General features: G+C 38.1%; 1 protein-coding gene across 9 annotated transcripts in view; it reads right to left on the minus strand.

Moving 5' to 3' along the window:
- Positions 1–913: 913 nt before the first annotated feature.
- The window catches only part of NR1H4 (nuclear receptor subfamily 1 group H member 4), a 48,857-nt gene continuing 25,656 nt past the window's right edge, over positions 914–24,114 (minus strand). The window contains exons 3-9 of one of the 9 annotated variants that reach the window (XM_065888243.1): positions 20,773–20,913; positions 18,696–18,829; positions 17,099–17,197; positions 16,674–16,773; positions 11,513–11,659; positions 4,039–4,152; positions 914–2,074 (exon numbers count right to left, since the gene is read on the minus strand). In XM_065888243.1, coding sequence (XP_065744315.1) covers positions 1,836–2,074; positions 4,039–4,152; positions 11,513–11,659; positions 16,674–16,773; positions 17,099–17,197; positions 18,696–18,829; positions 20,773–20,913 — 974 coding nt within the window. In that variant the 3' untranslated portion in view covers positions 914–1,835. Of the gene's footprint in view, positions 2,075–4,038; positions 4,153–11,512; positions 11,660–16,673; positions 16,774–17,098; positions 17,203–18,695; positions 18,830–20,760; positions 20,914–24,114 lie in introns of all 9 variants that reach the window. The other 8 variants (XM_065888242.1, XM_065888246.1, XM_065888244.1 and 5 more) reach the window with 8 other exon arrangements.

A 24,114-nucleotide genomic window follows, 5' to 3' on the forward strand; every position in this document is an offset into this window, starting at 1 on the left:
TCTGTCAGAAACTGGGGACAAAGACCAAATATATGTTTCTCATTATATCACAACTCATTTTCCACATAAGAAGCATTATTACTTGCTATTATAAGGTCTTAACCACTTGCATAAATCCAGACCTAGAGGATTAACTCCTAGCTCTGTCTGCAGTGCCCCTTAGTTCCCACTCATTTCCCACCACCTTCCCCACAGATGCCTTATGATCTGGAAACCCCAAAATACACTCAATTCCCCAAACTGGACCTACTCCCTCAGGCATTCATAAATTTACTTCTCTGTCTTAAATGTCCTTTCCTTACCCCCCTCTTCCCTGGTGGGTCTGCAATTTCCCATTTGCTCTTCATTCATCAGCTAAATCCCTTTAGTTGGTGGGTACTGAGATCTTCATTTTGCAGTGGTGAAACTGTGGCTTACAACGGTACTGTGCACCCTCCCTCTCTGGCCCAGGTTACTTGTGGTCTTTTAACATATGCACAACTCCCTTTTCTCCCTTCTTTTGCTCCTGCCACCCCTTTCACCTTGAATCCCCTCCCCTCCTACCCTGACCTATGGAGTCCTGACTATCCTTCCAAGCCCAGGGGAAATGCCACCTCCTCCTTGAGGTTTTCCCAGGTGAGCCCCACAGCGCTTTGCTCTTTGTAAGCCCCTCCAGGCAGTTACTGTGTCTTAATCATCTTTGTATCTCCTATGGAGATTAGCAGCAATATCTAACCTAGAGGGGACTCAAGTCTTTTTGTAGCAAATGGAATCCAACTAATGTTAGCCCCAACTCACTCCGTTTTCTACTGACTAGCCATTTTTAGGACTTCAGGGTTGCCCTAATATTTTAATACGAAAACCTCTTTGCTTGCTAAGCAAGCTCCGTTTTGGCTGATTTCAGGAGAAAGGGACATATAAGCCCATCACTTATAGGTGTTTTATTGTATTCACCAAAGGAAAATGGGGAGAAGAATGCAACAGTATAACAATGAAGGAAGGAAATGAACTAATTCCTGCCTTGGGGGAAGTATACCACAGCCGTGCACCCTGCTGAAGGAGTGTTTTCCAAAAACAAAACAAACAAATGAAAAATGATTAATTATATGCACTAAAGCCAATAGTGAGCACTTTTAAGAGACTAAATGGAATGTCCCATCACTGGAGTTATCTGCCTACTCTGAATTTGTAAATGCTGCCTCAAGACCTAACTAAGGAAAGAGATTGCTTGAGGGAATGTTTTATGTGAGAATAATTAACTTTTCTGTATGCTATTCTCTTTGAACTTCAAAGAATATGAAATGATCAGGGGGCTATGGAAAATGAATGAATATTCACCAGGGCTTCCAGGGATGAGAAAAGCACAATTTATGTCCTAAGAGTTTACCTTTTTGGAAATTACCCCCTCAAATTCGATAGGATGCTATTCATCATTTAAAGAAATAAGTTGTATATTTTTCAAATTTTGATCCCAAAGAAAAGCCTGTTGCCATTATGTTCAGTTTATTGTCCAAATTGAACACAGCCTTTTAATAAAATATATGCAGTAAGGTAAGATGAAGAGCAAAATGAAATTTTCCCTATTTCAACAGATAGACTTGAAGTAATTAATTTAATTAGGCAAACAGGGCATACCAATTTGAGTGAAAGATTCCCTGAAGCCTTGTAGAATACAATGTAGAGAAAGTATTTCAACCTAGCCCCACATTTACAATTGTGGAGGTTATATAACTACCACATAAATATTGATGAGAATTCTTGCATAAAACCAGGTACAAATGAAATAAAGGAAAGTTATATATAGGATTTATATTATGAGGAAAATGAAGAGCTAGACCCTGCCCCTTCAATGCCCATCACTGCACATCCCAGATTTCACAGAGAAGCGGGGTAAACTTGTGGTCGTTCACTCTCCATGACATAAGCATCTCTGCGTGGTGATGGTTGAATGTCCGCAACTCAGTCAGGCGACCCAGAAGACAGGCAAAATGTTGAGGATTTTCAGGCTGATGAATCTTACACAACTTTTGTAGCACATCAAGCAGTGGTTCCTGAAGCTTCTCTACTGCCTCTCTGTCCTTTATGTATTGTCTGTCTGTTTAGAAGTTTAAAATAAAATGACAAAAAAAGTAATAATTTGGCATAATTACAGTAATGTTAACGTTTTTGAAGTGTAAGTTATAAATGTACACTTAAAATGTACAAATTAAGTATTCAAATTGATGAATTTTTACACACACGTATTTAGACTCATGTAATCACAACTGGATCAAGCTATAAGACCTTTACTGCCCCCCAGAGGCCTCCCTGAATTCTCCTTCCAATCAATGTGTACCAGAAAGACTCCATACTGAATCTATTCCTTTAGCTCTAACCCTTGTGCTCTGTTGCTTGTGCTTAGCCATGCTGGCTCTGTGCCTTTTGTGAAAGAATGTTGCCTAGAGCCTGAAATATACACGAGATCCCATTCTCAAGGTTCTGACCTTTAAAGGTATAACACTTTTCCATTCATATAGAGATAAAAAGTTGCAGAACAGAGAACAACATTTATCTTGTTGGAGGTTTATAGGAACATTGTGACGGCACATACGTGGACAGCTGCAAGAACAAAGGATTCTAGCATCAAGAAGTTTGCAGCAACCAGCCATACCCTCTCCCCTTTTAGTAGAAAAGAAGCCTGAATTCTAACTTGGGTAAGATGGTTCTTTGGGACACTAGTCCACCATCTTCTTAGTCTGCTGGCTTTCCAAATAAAGTTGCTATTCCTTGTCCCAACACCTCGTCTCTTGATTTATTGGCCCCTCATGCAGGGAGCAGTACGAGGTTGGACTAGGTAATAAACGCACTCAAGGTAAACTCTGTGATGGGCATAAGTATCATTTCTGGTGGGTATATTCTGGAATTGCTGGGTTATAGGGTATAAATATGTGTAACTTTAGTATGTACCGCTGAAAAGTTTTTCTTTTTTAAATTATAATTTCTTATGGTAAAACAAACTAACAACTAGCTTCTGCCTCAGTATCATGTATAAAAGTGGTTTAAGGGCTTCCCTGGTGGCGCAGTGGTTGAGAGTCCGCCTGCCAATGCAGGGGACACGGGTTCGTGCCCCGGTCCGGGAAGATCCCACATGCCGCAGAGCGGCTGGGCCTGTGAGCCATGGCCGCTGAGCCTGCGCATCCGGAGCCTGTGCTCCGCAACGGGAGAGGCCACAACAGTGACAGGTCCGCGAACCGCAAAAAAAAAAAAAAAAAAAAAAAAAGTGGTTTAAGGCTATCATTGTAATTAAGCTTTACAAATCATGAACATGGCATCACTTACTCCCAAATAATTAATCAAAAATATAGACAAATTTTATGTACAAAGGTGTTCATTTCAACGTTGTTTAAAACAACAGCAACAACAAATCTGGAAACATCCTGAATATCAAAACATGGTAAAACTGAGTAAATGACTGTACATCATACAATAGAATATGATGTATGTATTACAACAAACTTTTACCAATATAATTATTTAATGACATGGGAAAAGTACACTTAAAGACAGTATGTTCTTTATTATGTTAAAAGTATATAATTTATGTCCTTGCTCAATCTTCAACCCCTTAAGAAAGCCTTCCCTGACCACTGATTAAAACAGCATTTTGCTGCTGCTTTCTTTCCTTATACCCACATCTTTATATTTTTTGTAGTATTACCACCTCCTGAAAATTATTTGTATTCATTTCTTTATTTACTGTCTTTCTCACCCTACTAGAATGTAAGCTCCATGTAGCTGTATCCTGCCTGTTTCTTTGCTGCTATATCCCACAATGTCTAGAAACATGTTTAGTGCATATAAGGTGTTCAGAATGAAATTACTGAATGAGTATGATGTTTAGAAAAAGGCTGAGAACAACTACACTGAAATGTTAACAATGGTTCCATTTGACTGGTGGAATTATATGCCATTTTACTTTCTCTTTATGTTTTTTATCCAAGATTTTCTTTAATATTACTACTATAGTTGATGGGAAAACCAACAAACGGCATAAAAATAAAAATGTAACACTGAAATTACCTGGAGAGAGAATAACAATTGCTGTAAGCAGAGCATACTCTTCTTGAGTCATTTTCAATTCTGCAACACTTTTATAAAAGCTAAACATAGGTGTTATATATTCATCAGAGATACCTATGGGGGAAAGGTGAAAAATTGCAGAGGCATAGTAAAATTTTTGAATGACTGAAAACTGTAAAATTACAAACATTATATATATATATATATATATACATACATGTTAATATACCCATATGCAGACATTTGATAAACGTCCCAGCCACATTTAAATAATGACTATATATTAAATGTCCCAGCCAAAGGTGAGGCATTGCAAAGAAGATCAGTTAAAATCCTGAAAATATAACCTAATCAGTGATTTGTATGTCTTTGATTTTGGCAGTGCCTTTGTTTTAGTCACTACTATGTAACAATAAATGATAATGCTCTCGAATTGCCAAAAGAATCTCTGAACTTCACCATGCTCTCGATGGGCTTTAGTTAATCTTTTTAACATTACTATCTATAATCAAGACATAGACAGCATCTTAACCAACAAAAAATGATTGTTCTTCAGTCCAGAAATATAAACTCTACTTAATACATTGGCTAGAATTCTTATCAGAGTTCTGATCTCTCTCTGAAGTACCAAAGCTGTTTATCCATTGCCTAGTAGGCAATGGTACTTGGCCCTTCTCTTCAAACTCAGTGTGTCCAAAATCAAAGACACCATGTATAGAACTAAATTCCCCACCTTCCTCCAAATCCGCTCCTTTCCTGATGTTCCCATTTTCAGTGATTGGTATCCTCACCCATCCAACTGTCGCCACCTGACAACCAAGATCCAGCCTTCCTCTAACTCAGTCCAATGCCTGGATTGAGTCAAGTCCTGCGTATTTGACCAGCTAACTCTCACTTGGTGCTCTCTCCCCTCTTCACTGCATCTGGTTGACCTAGTTTAAGTCTCCCTTTCTTTTCATCCGGATCACTCCAATTGCCTCCTTACTGGTCTTCCTGTCTTCATTGTGGTCTTCTTTAAACCATTCTAGAATCACCTTTCGAAAATTCAAACCACACCCTGTCTCCCCAATTCTTACAAACCTTCAAAAACTCTCCATGGCTTTTGGCATAAATGTTCTTCCTTTTTACATAGGAAACTCCTGGACCCGTCCCCTGCCTCTCCCACCACCCAATACTCACCCACATGATAGCAATAGGAGTTCACATTTACTGAGTACTCATTATGTACTAGGCACTGTTCTAAGCACTTCTTATGCTAGAACTCATTTAATCTTTCTAACACCCCATGAGATAGGTACAGAGAGGTTATGTAACTTGACCAAAGACACACAGCTGGTGAGAAGTGGAACCAGGATTCAAACCAAAGCTAGTAGGCTTCAGAGTGCTGGCTCTTAGTTGTGACTAAGGGGTACTATCTTTCTATCACACAGCCTATACTCCAGCCATGTTCAGGCACTCGGAGTTCCCTAAACAATTCTTATTGCCCAGTTCTGTACATGTTCTCTCTACTTGGAATATCTTCCTTCTCCTTTATAACTTACTCCTCTTCATAACTTAAGATTCCTTTGTGCCACTTCCTCCAATCATTCAACAGCTATTAGTTTGGTGCCTGTTCTGTGCATGGCTCCACTCCAGAAAAGCTTTGACTGGGGAATTGTGCAGACAGAAAAAAAAAAAAAAAAAAAAAAGGTGTGTTGTGACTTATGGATGAATTAAGATGAGTTTCCCAGAATTGGTCCACACTAGAATAGACTACTCTATTCCATCCCAAACCCGACCTAAAAGCCTTAGAGCTTCAGTTGAAACACACCAGAATAAAGTTGGATTCCAGATGCTAAAGAGTATAATTATCATCTAATATTATACTTCACAGGATCAGAAAGCCTGAATCCTCACCTTTAGATGAATCTAAAGAATCTTCTCAAACAGAATCCTTGGCCTTTCTGTCTTTAGTCAAAGTAGCACACTTTCTTCTCCTTTGACGTTTAATCAACACCAGTTGGCTCTCTTAACGACAGTGTCTTTGTTGAGCACCTTGGGGATGACACCATGTGGAAGACTGCCCTCTATCCAGCTGTTACAGACTGAACTGAATACCCATGAGCAAACTAGATACAACTTAAAATGCAGAGGGTTGGAGTATGTGAGGCTGGGACTACTAGTCCCGGTTTCCAACAAACATAGTGGTTAAGAGGCAGTAAGCCTGAGTTTAAAAGCTGACCTATGACTTGATCTCGGGCACATTACTTAAACTCTTTAAGCCTCAGTTTCCTCATCTGTGAAATGTGAGTTATATCAATAGTATTATATGAGATAATATATGTAGAGGTCTTAGCACCAAGCCTGGCTCATAGTAAACCCTCAATAAATGTTAGAGCAAATAATCATAAAAAGAACTATTAATGTTGTTATTCAGGAGAATTGGGTCAACACATTAGTTCCATCTTAACCTTCGATTAAGCTCATGTACTTTTGTGTTTACAAAGCTACATTTTTGTTTTTGTTTTGTTTTTGCATTCTGCAGTTTGCTAGGGATGAATACAAATTGGCTGATCAGTGATTTGCCCTAGTATTTTTCTAAGTATTAAAGCTAAGCTAAGATCTGTATTTGTTAATAAAGCTGTTCTTTTTCATCTTCAAAAGATGGCAGTCTTCAATAGTTGGGTATTACACCCGTTAATTGTGGTTACCTAAAATAATAATTCACGACTGTGTCATTATTTTAAATAGTATATAAGGGTTTGGAGATAAGATTAAAGGCAACAGATTTGAAAATATTTATGAAATCATCTTTGACTACCTAATTTTCTATTTTATTTGTTTTTCTAAATCCTCTCTCACCCTCCAAAGATGATACCTCCATTAGCTATCTAATTGCAATTGATAATTTTTGGAAAAAAAAAAAAAACAGGTTAAAATGTTTATTACAACTGTTTATCTTGTGCACCTTGTAAAGAACAACAGTGAATATAGAGAAAATGTAGAAAATAAATAATAGAAGAGTTAATAACATTTTTCCTACAGGATAGATAAAATATAAACCTGCTTTTGGAATTAGAGTCAATAATCAGAATTAATCACACCAACATAAACGAAGGGTGTTTTAAGTGTTTATGAGCCAGCAATTTCTAACATAAGAAATGTAGCAATAGCATCGTCCTGAAGGGGCAGTCTTTTCCTGTTTTCGTGTTGACTCCTCCTTTCTGAAACTTCCTCAAGTCCAATTAGTTGATTTTTGGTCACAAGAGGGGGCTATTTTCTAACTTAATCACAAAGACTACCATGGAAATGTTCAGTTGTAAAAAACCATTGTTTCTGCTCCTCTGTTTCTTGTTTGCCTTAAAAAAAAAAAGAGGTCTGTGATTGATAAATTAATTGTCCAGTGATAAGAAATATTCTCTGAGAGAATAACCATGTGATTATTAGAATTAACACTATGCTCTTTTAAGTTATTTTCACTGGGGACAAAAATAAAGCCAAGGTGTGTATGTGTGTGTATTATACACAAGTGCACATATACAAGGCATCCTTGTTCGGCTAGGACACCCTACCCATGTTTCAGGGCCAAGTTCAAATTTTGCTATCATTAGTTGCTCCCTTCTCTATGTTCAATTCCATTGCACCTCTCACAATTCATATCTCTCCCTCCCATTAGAGTGTGAAATACCATATACAGTTTATGAGAGCAGGAGTCAACTGCGGTAGTCCCAATGCCTGGCAGACTACCTAACGAATAAAGATGTTTCTTATTCCTCTCTGTATCCTTAGTAACTAGGGTCCTGCTGGAGACAGAGTAGGAGAGTAATAAATGCTTGTTAAATTAGGCAATATTATGTTTTGTTTGTGCCTAGCAATGAAGGTTACGTAGCTGTGAGATGTGCTAGGGGAAAGGATGCCACTCAGACAATGGAAACATTCTCTTGGTGCTAAGAGATTGGACCTTGGCCTCTGTTTCAATTGCTAACCTCCACTCAGTGAGTCACTTGTACCATACTGTTGGCCTTGAGTAAAAGGCTGCCGTCACATTAGCAATTCAGAAAATAACTGTTTCAATGTAAAATATTTAAGATATTTAATAAATAACATACTTTCCAGTAGTCCTACTGGCTAAAATTTATCTTAGGATAACGATGATTAAGAGTTGCCAGGATTTGGACTGTCAAGTTTCAGGTTCATCTCAACCAAATTCACCAATTTTTGTGTGCCTCATCTGTGTCAGGCACTGTCATGGTGCTGGAAATAGTCCTCAGTTTACAGATTAATGGAGGAGGCAGATACATAAGTAAATACATAATGTCCTAAACTGGGCAAGTACAGAAGGCTTGGTGAATACTGCTGAGGGGCAATGGAAATACTGACGCTTTTATTACTTTAATAATCTCTTTTACTTTGAAGAGGTTTCTTCCTATAATTTGACTCCCAAATTTGTCCATGCCAAAATTACTGTGTGACAACTTTAAAAAGCAACATGAGAGTTGGTAAGAATTCTAACTCTTAAATTAAACTTTCTCATAAATATTGTCATTTGTTTCTGTACATTTCCAACCTTTCTTTCCAAGACTGTCTATGAACTGATAATCAGCTTATATGGGCTTCATCAGAGAATTTAGTTCTTATTGTTTTCATTTTGCACAAGTTGCCAAGGTTAAAGCAGCAAAATCATATATATTTAAAGAGCAGAAAAGATAAGCACAATATACTATGTACAGTATATTTTACTATCTACTACAACTTCATTACTCTAATAAGCATCTCTCCTTCCTCTGACCTCATTGTCTTTATTCGTTTTATCATTTGCTTAAAAGCAATTTCAAATTGCTAGCTGCTGCTTATGCTTTCTCACTCAACCAAAAGGCAGGAACCATGTCTTACTGGGTCTTAATATTCCCTACCAGCTGACAGTTGGGCAAATATTATATCTTAGCGAGTGTCAGGTGCAATGTGTAGAAATGGCACTGGGCTTTGAGTAGAACACCTGTGTTCACCTCCTGGCAGTCTACTGACTAGCTGTATGACCTTGGGCAGGTCACCTAGCCTATCTAAGCCTGTTTCCCCATCTATAAAATAGGAACACAACACTCACATTTAGGGGCCATTGGAAGTACTAAGGAGAGGATGCATGTAAAAGCAAACCATTGTAAAATCACAAGGTATACTTTCATCCTGATAAACACTTACTGAATTGAATATTTCACTCATGTCTGTTGCGGGGAATCAAAAAAGGCCGAAAAATACTATAAATTTCAGAGGTTATTTGTATTTGAAGTGAACATAGCACAAGTTGTTCTGTTAAGTCTGTGAGAAGTTATTGCTAATTTCCTTAATGCTAAAATGTAAACTCATTCAGTGTTAGAAAGCCCTTTTCAGTTCTATCATATTTTATGGTACCATATGATTATTCCTATATTTATTAAAAACTTCCAGCTTATAAATGAATTTTGCATAATACCACATTAGGAATAAAGAAATTGATGCACTAGAATTATGTAGAGACAACTCAGCCACAGGTTGTATCAGATATGTGTTCTGAAGCCTCAATTAATATAAATAAACCCTGTAACCCTCACTAAGCAAATGTGTCTCAGGAGACAGTATCTTTGTATATATGATGGGATTTGATAAAAGCAAACAAAAGAGTGTGAATTTGAAGAACAAGAAAAGAAATTTCACATGATGTTCTTTAAAGAGTTCTATAGGCTTAAACAGGGTAACTTTGAAATGTTATGTTATTCTGGAATTAAATGTACAGTAGAAATAAGAATGTGTTATATAAAAATAAAGAGTTATTCTGAAAGGTCATCTTGCAAGATCAGGTTTTTCTGTGGTGTGGGGAAGAGGCAATGTTCTGAAAATCCACTGGGAGAAGCAAATTCATAAATATTAATAAATGGAAGCATCATTATAGATAATAAAATACGAAGCAGCATGTGAGTTTGGATGGTTTTTATTGTCACAATATGTGGTTGAGGTTTGGGTAAATTATCTTATTATGAGCTGGAGGCATGCATTTTATTCATACAGATTGTGTTCTGGAAAACTTCATTCTTGAACTCTTCTGAAACTTGCAGTATCACAAGTTCTGAAACTTATGTTCTCAAGCAGGGTTTTTTCTTTTTGATCACTACGTATTTTTAACCTGCAAGACCCTCATGCTTTCTCACCTAGTTATTGCATTGGTCTCTTTATAGAGACTTGCCTCTTGTCTCAATTCCTCCAAACCTTCCTTCAAATTACTGCTAGAAAGATCTTCCACAGTACTGCTATGGTCGTATCATAGTTGCTCAGAATATTACCAAGAATCCCCATTATATAAGAACTAAAGCTCCTTTTGTGGTATTTGCCATCTTTAATAATCTAGTACTCACTACATTTTCAGCTCCACAAATATTATTTTCCAGAAATATCAAGGTATTTGTGAGTCCTATACACAGATGCTCTCTCATTTCTCCACATCTTTGTACCTGCAATTTCTATATTATTATGTAATAATGGCTATATCTCTTGGAATGCCTTTCTCAGACTTTTGTGGCTTGACAAGTTCTTAACTTGTTCTTGACAAGTTCCATGTTTCAATTGTTAACTTTGTATGCCTTTTGTGACTCACCAAGTAGATTCACAGGAAGGCAGGCACATCTTTATGCTTCAATTTCATTTTATATACACATTCCTAATAGTCCCTATTACACTGCACATTGATTTAGGACCACTTGCTTGTACACCTTCCCCACTAGTCTGTGAGTTCCTGGAGGACAAAGACCATACATTGTCATCTCCATACCCTCTCTGTCACAGTATTCCTCCATAGTAAGTTAAATTGTGTTATTCATTATTATTTCATTTTTATCTCTTGAGAGGCAGTAGAGTATAGTGGTTAATATATATGGCTTCTGAAGTCAGGCTTCATGTCTGTCTCTGGAAAAGTTATTTAACCACTCTCTGTCTCAGTTTTCTCATCTATAAAATGGGAATAATACCAGAACTTATAGGATTTTTATGAGGATTTGATGAACCAATACATATAAAGTATTCAGAACAGTGTCTGAAACCTAATAAATTATGTATAAGTGTTGCTATTAGTATTATTTCTCATTTTGCTTTGCATCGAGATGGATAATAGTTTGATACATAGTCACTCATACCTGAAGATTTTGAATAAATGAAACTTTTTCTAGACTGAATAATCCCAGCTCCTTTAGGCTATTTTAAAAATCAGACTAACATTCCAATCTTTAAAAAATTTCTCCTTTGGTCCTTCATCTTAATGAGGTGAAAAGAGTAGTTTTGGTATTTTGCTATTACAACAAGAATTTTTGAACCAAGTCACTAAATTCTCATCTATTCCTTTTAGTATCGTTCTCTATGCTAGTCACAGTGGGCATATAACTGCATAAGATAGGCAAGAGGCCTGCCTTCATGGGATGTACAAATTCTTACTTGCAGGAACAAATTTTTTACCATTAGCCAAATTACTTACCGCTCTTTCGAATTCTCTCTTCCAATAGGTCAGCATGTCCAGCTGGAAGTTTCTTACTGAAAATCTCAGCTGAACGGAGAAACATAGCTTCAACTGCAGACCCTTTCAGCAAAGCAATCTGATCTTCATGGTCCAATGTCTGAAACCCTGAGTGAAGATGATAATCAAATCAGTATCAAAAATTGTGAATGTTGTATAACAATATTTCATCATCACCACCATCCCCATTGATAAAACCTTTCCATAAAGTGATTTTGTAATTGTTTTAAGATTGAGCAGCTAAACTGAGTCAATAAGTATCTCTTGTACTCCCCCAAATAGAAGCTGACTTTTATCTTCATTGAGCAGGATTTATTTAACAAGTCCAGACTAAAGAGGATATCAAGTCCATACCAAATATGTATACTTATATACTATGGAAGAGACAGGCTGATTCAGATGAAATATTGGAGATAAAGTAGATTCTCTTCGAGCCATTATTTTAGTCATATCTTGTCACATCGGAGAGGGTCAGAGAGGGTCAACTCTGCAGAATGGAAGCATCCACAAGCCAGAAAGCATTTTACATGTATTCAGAGGTTTAAATGAATATTTGGCCAACTCGTTGAGTCTTTAATCAATGTGAAGAATGGGTAGCATTCCACCCCGCCCGCCAAAAAACCAATCAGGGCCATGCTGAGGTATCTGCTCCGAGCTCAGCACTGCACATGTGGGGTCGGGAAAATCAGAGACATATGGGAAAAAACTGATGACCTGAAGACATATAACACTGCCCAGAAAATCCAAAGTCCTTATGCAGGCTTATATGCTATAGTGCCCAGTGGCCTCTCTGACCTCACTTTCTCCTTTATCACCTCCTCCTCAGTTGTTGTGCTCCAGCCACACAGACCTCTGGCTCTGTGGTGAATACACAAGTCTGATTTTGCCTCAGGGTGTATGCTCTTCCCCAGCTATCCCCATGCCCCACTCCCTCAGTGTATGCAGGCCTCTGCTTCAAGGTGACCCTACCTAAAATAGTACTCCCCAGCACTCACTAGTCCCTACCTGCTTTATTTTCATTCATAAAACTTACTACTGCCTGACATGATATTATAAGTTTATTTGCTTATTTGTTAATTATCTGCCACCTCTCCTGGAGTATAAACTTCTTGGGGACAGAGACTTTGCCTGTTTTATTCACTGTTGTATCCCAAGTGCCTGGCGTATAATAGGTATCCAAGAATTATTTGTTGAGTAGTGACTATTCAGCAAGTTAATAATGACTAAACGAATGAAATGGAAACAAACACAAATTTACACGCATATATGTACACACAGACACATAGACACACAAAACACAAATAGAGATAAACTAATGCCATCAGGGTCTAAATGCCCTAGAAAAACATTAAATAACAAAGGAGTTCAGAGAAGAGAGTAATGCTAAGGATTAAAAGTCACTACCTTGATGGTAGGCATTCAAAAATACTTGCTCAATGAATAAATGAATGAATTGAAGAACTGAAAACATAGCAGGAGTCCATTAATGGTGATTACTTAAATAAATTACGGTAGAGCCATAGGAGGGCAGTATAAAGTAAGGTCTCTAAAATCAGATTGCCTAGAATAAAATTCTGTCTCTGACACTTACTATCTTTGTGGTCGTGGGAAATGTACTCAATCTCTTAGTGTCTCAGTTTCCTCATCTCCAAAATAGGGATTCTAAAAGCACCCACCCCTTAGGATTGGCAGAAGTATTAATGAGGCAATCATATTAAATGCTTAGTACAGTTCTTGACATACAGCAAATACTTAAATAATGTTAACTATTATTATTACAATGGAATACTATGCAACTGTTAAAAGCATGAGGCTGGTATACATATATGGGAAGATGTTAAAGAAAAAACGATACCCCAAAACAAATATGTACTATACAATCTCACTTACATGTTTAAAAACAAAAACCTATGTATGTGTATGTGTGTATAGATTAAAATATATGAAAGAAATCAAACCAGACTTCTGTCAATAGTTGCCTATAATAAAGATGATACGGATGGCTGTGAAGGGGACTTTAACTTTCTGGTCCATAAATTTCTGCATTGTTTGAATTGCATGATTGAATTACTTACAATGGGACCAATCTATTTGGAGTTTTTGTATACAAAACTTTAAAAATGGGGTGGAAATGTCCTTCTTTTCCTGCCTGCTGAGCCTGCCTTCTGAGATGGTCCAGCTCTCTGAGACATGATTTTAAGGATGTTTGGAAAGGTCTCCGGTAGGACTTTTTTTTTTTTTTTAATTCAAACAGAAAGTCACAAAAATTATAATCATCCTCATCAGTTCACTCAGTCCCATGTAATTAATTTTTTATCTTGATCTTTTGTTAGCACTTCTATGAATTCATCAGTTTTCCATTAGAGTTCTGAAAATGCTTATTCATTCAGTTCAGCAGTATCTGGTAGGACTTTTTATCAAAGTCCATTGATCTTCTAAATTCAACCCCTATGTTGATAAACAAATATTTAAGTCCCTTTCTATAATTTGCATTTTTCCCCAAGTGTAAAATCAGGTCATGAGAGTAAAGAATAGGCTTTTTCAATCTATACTCCCTGTCTCCCTCTACCCAAGATTCTGAATCACTCTCTTAGAAGGTATGCCCCTTTGTTTCTCTTCCTAAAATATAACCTAGAAACTTAAATCAGTCCTAAGTCTCATTTTCACCTCAGTGCCACAAATGCCTGATCAATGAGAGCAGCAGAACCTCTTCTCTAAGTAGCAGCTCTGCATTGACCATCTCTTTTCCTGTTGATAATGAATAACCTTCCCCTGTTCTGAGAACTTGAGTCTTTTTTTAGGACTCTTCAAAAAGTCACTACCTTAGAGAACCTAAGAGCTCCTTTGAGGGCAGGAGCCATGCTGAGTCTCCAGCACCCTGGACAGTGCCTGGCACAGGTTATGCTCAATGAAGTGCTGAAAGGAGTGACTCAGCTGGGTCTTTCACAAAACACACTTTCCTATTGGTATTATATATCACTATTATTACTATATATAATAATGTTGTCATTTCTATAATTATTGTTAAAAGGCATTTTTTTCTTTCTCAAGGTTTTCTTGCCTTTTATTTCCTGCTGCATTAAAATTTTTTTCCTTCTACTTTACTCGTTAAACATGCATTAATTGTACTCTTTCTCTCCCTCAGGAAATAGGTTAGGCACTGGAAATGAAGAAATGTGTAAGATATTGCCATTGCTTTCAGATAAGTTACCTTCTTATGAATAAGATACTTTTTCGCCTTCAATTATTTCCTGATTCAATACCAACTGACCATTTGAACTGAAAAACCTTTTCCCATAAACAACAAAGAACATCACATTCTCCCTTTCCCAGTTCTCCCCTCACAGTTATCACTCTCGTGTAATCTTTTTTTAAATCATGATTGCTTTCAGCCAAATTGGCATATAACAATTAAGTTTCTCTTTCATTGTTAATAAATGAGAGAATATTAATGTTTCAAAGATAACAAGAACTTTCTCCCCACATCTTATGACTTTTATATAAGCTTATGTCTATCCATGACACATTTAATAAAATAATAGCATAATGCTGACAAAAGAAAGCAAATTAAACTGTCTAATTAAAATCTTACATCAGAAGTCTCCTTCTGTAATTTAATATTACAGTGTTATGTTGCTATGCAAGATATTTATTATACTCTACTAGACCATGGATTCTAATGTACTAAAATATTTTAAAAACACTGAAACAACTTAAACCTATTGGCTTATAGAGCATTGATAATGTGGCTGAAAGAATGGGGGAGGAGTGGCACTGGGAGACAAGAACCTTGAATTCCACTTTCTGTACTGGCACCATCTAAATGACTGTGGATAAGTCCCTCTCCCTCATCCCATTCATACACTTGTTCATCAAGCCCTACCAGTCTTTGAGTCTCTCTTCATTTTGTTTCCTCTTATCTCTCCCACTGCTATTGCTGTATTTCAAGCCCTCTACCTGGACTGGTGCAGTAGCATACTAACTGATCCTCCCTGCCTGCAGTCCCTCGTCATTCAAATCCATCTTACACAAACCCAATAAAGCCATATATCTATAACATAAATCTCATTATGTTCCTCTCAAAAAGAAAAAAAAAAAAAAGCCACCAAAAACTTCTTACCATCCAGGGCATCCTTATCAGTCTGGTACCAACTTGCCTTATGTCTAGCCAAGGAGCCCACCACAGACATTATTCTATAGCTACGCTGAATCTTCTCTTCTATTTCTAATAATCCTATTCTTGTTCATGCCTCATTACCTTTTCACAAGCAGATCTCTCGACTTGGAATGCCCCTTCTCTTTCATACCACCGGGAAAAACCATTTTTTCTTTTACACTCAAATATGATTCTTTCTGAAGGCTCCCTGTCTTTCTCAGATACAATTAGGAATCATTTTCTCTCTGTTCAACAGCACTTTGTATACATGTTTTTTTGGGTTTTTTTAAATTTCAGCCTTTAATCACTCTCCTTGATGGTAATTGCTAGGTACTTAGCATAGAGTACATTTCAAAAAAATGCTTATTAAATGAATAAATGGATGAATGACAACTTTGGAAAGTCTCAATTTTTTAATCTATCAATTTGGAGAATTATTATAATTTAAAATATCCTATCTGGCTCTAATATTTTGTGTCTATAGTAATTAGACACATTAATTTAAAGCAGATGTGGGGGACTTCCCTGGTGGCGCAGTGGTTAAGAATTCGCCTGCCAATGCAGAGGACACGGGTTCAAGCCCTGGTCCGGGAAGATCCCACATGCCGTGGAACAACTAAATCTGTGTGCCACAACTACTGAGCCCACGTACCACAACTACTGAAGCCCACGCTCCTAGAGCCCATGCTCCGCAACAAGAGAAGCCATGGCAATGAGAAGCCCGCGCACCGCACGGAAGAGTAGCCCGGGACCACCACAGCTGGATAAAGCCTGCGCATGGTAACAAAGACCCAATGCAGCCAAAAATAAAATAAATAAATAAATAAAAATTTAAAAATAAGTAAATAAATAAAAAGCTATAAAGCAGATGTGGCATTATTCCCTTTTTACAATGAACTGACCTGCCTCTCAATGTCACAAGAATATTGTACAGTGTAGTAGAAAAGTAACTACATGTAAAAATACCTGGAAGTTTTTTTGTGAATTCTACGAGAATCTGTACATGACTGGTAGCCATTTCAGTTAAAATGAGAAAATTTTCTTCTGCACTGAATTCTTCTTTTAACTAAATTTTAAGAAAAAAGCAAACAATAAGTAGATAGAAGGAGAAATCAATATAATATTGTTACACTATAGAACCATATTTAGATAATAAATTTTAAGACCCAGCTCAAATTTTTCAGATCCTTGGAGAACAATTACTATTATCAAGCTAGGTATGAGACTTCTTACTCTTTGTTTAATGCTGCAAAAAGTTTAAATGTACAACTTAAATTCTAAGCCTTCATCATTTTAAATAACATATTCATATATGAATTTGACCCCCAAGGTAGTAAAAGCTCCAGAAAATATTAACTTTAAACCCATGTATCTTCAGATACTGTACATACAATTTTATTTGTTATTTCCTGAGGCATCCTCTGCTTGCTGTATGAATCCATAATATAATGAAGAAGATTCTGTTGATCTGGGGTGAGTTCAGTTTTCTCCTACACTGGCAAAAAAATGAAAGGTGTCAGGGAAGCTGGTTATAAGGCATGTTTCCCATGTGTACCCTCATCTGGAGTAAACCACTAGCAGAAATTGTTGAAAAAAGCCCTAAATATGGCAGAAACTGTGCATGCACTCTGTTATAAGGTGTAATTGCTTTCTCTAGTTCCTTGGGCAAGCCACATCACATTTCACTAAATTTGTCCCAAGTGGGTAATTTTCCTATCTATAAAACAGGGATAACAAAATATTCCTTTCATGTATTTCTTGTGAATAAATAATAATCAGGATATGAAGCCTATCAGGCCTACTACCATAGCAGAGTTGAGTAGTTCTCACAGAGACCATGTGGCCAAGGCCTAAAATATCTGGCCCTTTACAGAACTGTTGCCAACCCCCAAAGTAGTGAGTCATCAATCTGGACAATTCAGACCACAAACACCTCTTTCCCCCTGATTAGCATCTTTTGATGAGTGTGAATAATAGTGTCGACTTGTTGCTTCCTTTACCAAAGTGTTATTGGTGAAGCACTATGACAAAGTAATACAGCTGACCCTTGAACAACACAAGGTTTGAACTGCATGGGTCCACTTATACACAGATTTCTTTTACTAAACATGTTCTACTGCACTACAGAATCTGTGGTTGGTTGAATTCACAGGGGCAGAACTGAGGTTACGGGAGGGCCAGACTGTGAAATTGTATGTGGATTTTCGACTGCCCGAGGGTGGACATCCCTAACTACGCCCCCCAAGTTGTTCAAAGGTCAACTGTACTTTTTACATAAAATTATTTTTTATGAAATGAACACAATAACATATTTGCAAAACTAAACATGGATGAAATTTTCTTTGTCAGTAGTATAATAAATATTCAGAAGGGTGTGACTTAATCAATCATGGATTATAGGTTTTTCAACTAATGGCAAATTAAAATTCTTCCATATGTTCTGTGAATTATCACAACATGTTTGGCTAAGCATCCAAGATGCTGTTCCTCTATTTTGTCCTGAGTCACCCAAAGGATTTCTTGAGTAATTTGTGACCTCAGGGAGAAGGGCCTTTCTCTATTGACCCACAGAGGTGTATTCACCCTGTTTTACCCCTCGATAAGGACTAATCCACAGACCCCTGTTGAGTCCACATCCTTTCCAGTCTCAGCCTCCCTTCTCACTGACAGGGAAAGAAATGTCATCGACACTCGTTTTAAAGCCCAAACCATTCCCACCGGTTACCTCTGGGAAGCAGGAGGAGAATGGGATCAGGCAGATGGAGAACTTTCACTGATTTTACTTCATCCATGTTTACGTAACTGCTATCCTTTGAATTTTTACATGGAAGCATGTATTACCCTCTTGACTAAAAAGCTTTTGATGCACACTTGAAATGAAATTCTGCTTGTGGCTGTGGCCCTGGTGTGAAAGCTCCCCGCCCAAGTCACAACATCCTAGAAGCTCAGTGGCCGCCAGCTATGGTGGACGCGCTGGCCCGTCATTACCCTGCATGACTTAGTTGTCGAGGTCACTTGTCGCAAATCACGTCCTTCACTGTCTTCATTAATGGTCTGATCTGCGTGCTGCTTCACGTTTTTCCTCAGTCTTTTAGATTTGCACTGAATGTCAGTTAACAAGCCTGAAAACATAAACAGAGAGTCTTCGCCATCCAAGGAAAGTCCTGTTGGGTTTGTGGTCCCAAGGCAGCTGAGGTGTGGTCCGCTCAAAAGGTCTCCTTTGCCATTTAGCACAGAGCTAATTCTAGCCCTACTGACACTTTAAGACTTGGTCTTGAAAAATGAATGTATCTCCTGAGAGCCTCAGTTTCTTCCTTGGTAAAATGAGAATAATATTTAACCCACAGAGTTATCTGTAGATTAAATATCATTAGGTCATTTTTTTAAAATGAGCTTTCTGCAAAGAATCTGTAACACCAGAGCATTGTACAAATGTAAGGTATTCAATAAAAAAGGTGACTGACACTCACCCTCTTCCTGGCCTAGGGGGCCTTGAAAGCTAGTGTTTCAAAACATAGGATTAATATTGTTTTCCATCGATGTTTACATAACTGTACTGTAAGAAGTAGATCCAATTTCACATTAAACACAAAAGTAAATGTGTCGAGTAAAATGATGTCAACATCCTTTAGGGAAAAATTTTAAAGTCCTGTTAATTTTCAGAACTGTATAAATTATTAAGAATATAGATACAGATGAAAATATCTCCAGGGGACTTTGAAATTTTCTTTTGAATAATCATACAATATCACCATAAATTTACACTTAAACAGAACTAGTAAAATAATGAAGAACAATCTCCCATGTTCCTATTTAACTTCCTTATTCTCTCAATGTTAATGAAACGAAGTTCCAAGAGTTTCTTTGTCCAGGGTATTTATTTTATAGGATCATACAAAAGCTCTTATATCTGTTACTAGATAAGTTTGTGTTTTCGTAAATAACATTATCGACTCTTGTAGGTGGAGTCATGAAAAATGTCCTCAGGACTTTGCTGGAACAGGTTCATATTTAAGTGATGAGGAACATGAACCACCCAGGATCGAAGTAAGTGTTTCCACTGCAAGATTGGATTCCAGCCACAGCCCCTACTGCAGTCTCTTGTTTCATATACGCTAAGAAGAGATTGTGATCGGGCACTATAAAATTTTCATCCATCCAGAGCTGGATTATTTACACTGACCTATTTTTACCCCCCTCCTGCACGCGTTATTTCTTTGGGTCCATCCCAGTTGCCTGCAGTTGGGGAACAATAGAACTGGAGTCACCTTCCAAAGGCTTTTATTTCATGTGGCATTCCCTCTCTGAATGTTATCATCCCCTTGGTGACGTTTGTTTGTCTATTTGTGTTTTGAGCAGGAATAGGACATATCTCAGAATCTGAGTGGTCTGTAGAATTTGCAGAATGAAAAATTAATATGTTATGTACGAGCATGCATTCCAAATTTTGATGAAGATTCTGGTTTCTCACAAAGCCAGCAGTTAATACAGTGTCTCTTTATCTGATTGAAGGACCGAATTATATTAAAACTCGGAGTAATTTCCTGTGTAAACCTATACAAATTGGTTCAAAGCTGCACTAAGAGAAAAAGGAGTCTTAATAAAATGACTAGGTTTAAAACTCTATTTAGACAATTCAGAGGCAGTTACACCTTATAGAACATTCTTAATTTTTCCCACAACTGTGAATTTTTATGCTGATTAAACAATAAATAAGAAGGATATTAAATCATATTTGGAGGAAACATTTAGAGTGTCGTTCTTTGTAGCTTATTAAAACATGTTATTTTGACTGTATGTTAATGCCATTTCACTTCACGTATAATTCATGGCAACAATGGACACCAAAACACAGCTGTTTCTTTCAGGTGCATAAGATGCTCTTTAGCTGACAGTTTCGACAATTTCAGTGGTTCATTACCCTTTTCAAGAACTTAGACGGCTTAGTAAGTCTCTTCTTTAATATGTGACGTACAATTCTAATCATGTGAGTTACCTGACATCTGCCTCCTTAAGAGATTTTTAGTGGAATTTAATTGCTTGTTGCGAATACCTGTATACATACATTCAGCCAACATTCCCATCTCTTTGCATTTCCTTAGTCGACACTCTTGGCACTTCCTTCGCATGTACATGTCCATCACACAGTTGCCCCCGTTTTTACACTTGTACACGGCATTTTTGGTAATGCTTCTCCTGAAGAAACCTGGGGAAGAAACAGAAAGAAGTAAGAGTCTCCAAACAACACACTTGGATTGAGAGATGCCACAGCATTTTTCTCATGAACCCCCGTGGGGCACCCAGACCATCCTTGACCATATCGGTGACAAATGTACTTTTGGCTGTGCTGCGTGGTCCAGATGGCTGCTGTTGTTAATGATTTATTTCTCAAAAATAAAGACACATTTGAATTATAGCCTCTCTTTGGAAAAATCTTGGTTTGTTTTAAAAGATAGATTACTTTCATTAGTGTATCTTTACTGGGAGACCATTATATACTAATGAGCTCTAGGTGCTGGTGGTACAGGGGTGAATAAGTTATCACTGCCCTCTTACAATTTACAGGTTGGTTGAGAACAAAGAGAGGCAAACAACCGAACTAGTGAAATTCCGTGTTCCTGGGCTGTGCTGAGGCAGAGAGGCTGACTGAATGATCAGTTCTGGATACAGAGGTCAGACTCGGAAGTGAGCCTTGAGGTTTCAATTCAGTACTTAATATACGCAGCTTGGTATAATAATAAACATGCCAACCTTGCTTTAAAATAAACATCTCCCCGGAGAGCATGCAGCCACAGCTACAGCTGCTACAGTTCAGCTGCCTGGAGGTGGGAAGGGGACTGACTGGCCTCCTTTCTGTTTCTCCTCTTCCTCCTCCACCCATAGACCTGGATGACCATGGTTCCTGACACTTCTGGAGTCGAGGTGGAGTGGTGAATAAGGATTGGGCTGCGGGAGGCAGGGGAAGAAGTGACAGGAAAGAGCTTACTTGCCTGGTGTTGTTAGAAGCTGGTTTGTATCTAGCAAGTTTTGGAAACTGACTCTTTCTCCCTTGGTTTGGGTTCTTTTGAGAACTCCTCTCATCACTGAGATACTTTCCTCTGCAGTTCCTTGTTGAGGGCAAATATGTCTCTCTTCTAGCCCAAGGCTTGCATCTCATTCTTCAGCATCTTGGAATTCGGCAATTCACCTGCATCCTCTTTCTTCTGAGGTCCCTCCACTCCATGGACTCAACCCCATGCCAGTTTTCTCTGCTCCAACAGACTCAGAGAAAATTGCTCCCACCTACCTATGAGCAGTCAGCCACCCACCCTCTTGCCCTTTCAACTTCTCAGGTGAAAGTCAGAGGCCAATCTTCAGTGTCCCTCAGCTGCAGGGAATACATGTCAATCTCCTTGAGTGATTCTGTTGAAGACCCTTCCATTGGGCCTGGGGCAGCAGGGCCTCCTTAGTGTACAGATTTTATCTGGAGAAGGGGGACACCTTTTCCTAATTCTCACAAAAGTCCCATACTTTCCAGCGGTGGCCCCCAGGGGCAGACAGCCACACCCCACCCCTTTGCAATGGGAATGTGGGATTCCTAGCACACTAATCACATGTTCCAAAAGCTTTAAAGATCACTCTCTAACTTCCAACTCCTGCTCGCTTCATACCCTCAAAGTAAGCGAGGGATTTAACTAGTTCTTAACTACCCACTGCAAGATGGGCTCACTTTGGAATGTAGCATCTATTGTCTTCACGCCTTTGCCAAAATTGAGACAGCAGTGTCCTTCCTATTTTAACAGCTTGTTGGAATAATAGCTGACATTTACTAAGCACCCACTCTCTGTTGTTCTAACCACTTCACCTGCATTTAGTTATTTAATCTCCATATCAATTTTATGATGAAGATAATATTATGTGTCCCCATGTTACAGATGAAAAAAAACGGTACAGAGAGGTTAAATATTTTGGCCATGATAACATGATTAATAATTGGACTAAAAAGATTTAAATCCAGGCAGTCATGCACCAAAGCCCACGCTCTTAACCACTATGTTATAATTGCCCCCCTTGCATCACAAGAGAGTAGAATAACTTAATCTTAAATACCTACTATCTGAAAGCTGCATCAGAGAATGCAAGGGAGATACCAAGATGAAGAAAACATTCCTTGTCCCTCAGAGCTTCCAACTTAGGGGGAAGACAAAGAAGTAAAATCACAACACAATAAAAATGCAGAGTGACAGGATAGCTAATTAAGTAATAAATTATTGGAATGTAGATGAAAAAGTGATCATTTCATGGCCACACTAAATGCTTGTGAAGGACGTGCCACATTAAAGGGAGACAGCAATTCCATCATAGACTTGGAGATTTGCACATTTGTTATGACAATTTTCCAAGCAGAAGGCAATAAAAACTGTCCTAGTAAAATAAGTGTAATATGACAATTTCCCATCAGCTAAAAGTCTAGTGTCTCGAGGAAAAGGTATTATATGGGCTGGGAATGGCCCTGATTAATTCCAAGTAGGGGGAATCACAGAAGACCTCACGAGGGAAGTAGAATTTGAGCTGGACCTCAGAGAATAAGTAGGATTTTGAAACATGGACTTTGAGGGAGGAAGGACAGTCTGGGAAATGAGCAAATGCACGGAGTTATGGAAATTCCAAGGAAGGGTAGATAATCCATCTTGATGGGAGGGTAGAGTGTGGGGAGAATTAGTGGGAGCTGGATGAGGGCATGTAGTGGGACAGAATATGGTTAAATGCCATTGAATTCCAAGCAAAGAAGTTGAATCTTTATATCAAGTAGAGAGAGAGAGAAGCCTTTAAAGGGTTTTGGCAGGGGAGGGTCTAACCTAACCTGCGTGTTGGGAAGACTCCTTGGGGCAAGGTCAAGAAAGGTGGGACCTTGGGGCAAGGTCAAGAAAGGTGGGATAGGGAGATCGGAGACTGGAGGCAAGAGGCTGTTATGGCCAGAGCGTGACTGAGGCCTGACCTATATTGGGCGGGGAGTGTGGGGTCAGGAAACAGAGGAACATTCAGGACTTGATAACTAACTCAATATGAAAACAAGCTGAAGAAAAAGTTAGAGATGTCAAGGTTAAAAAAGTCATAGACTTGCTTTTGAATTTGTGAGCTGGTATAACTTTCAGTAGGAATGGTATTACCATTTTCCTAAATGTCAAATCCAATCACACAGAGTCTAAAAAAAGACTGTGCTTCAGATCAGTGTTGATATTGGGAGTGCAAACACCACATCGTGTAATTCAAAAGAGACTACAGACAAAAAAAGAAAGAAAGAAAAGGAAAGAAAAAAAGAACTTTTTCCTGATACCAAATGATTGATCTCAATGACCACTTTAGCTTACTTGAGTCAATCTTCCCACTAATTTTCAGCCCCTCCCAGGCACAATTCCCTCTAAAA

The sequence above is a fragment of the Phocoena phocoena genome, chromosome 11 (assembly GCF_963924675.1).
Source record: "Phocoena phocoena chromosome 11, mPhoPho1.1, whole genome shotgun sequence".
Classification (NCBI taxonomy): domain Eukaryota; kingdom Metazoa; phylum Chordata; class Mammalia; order Artiodactyla; family Phocoenidae; genus Phocoena; species Phocoena phocoena.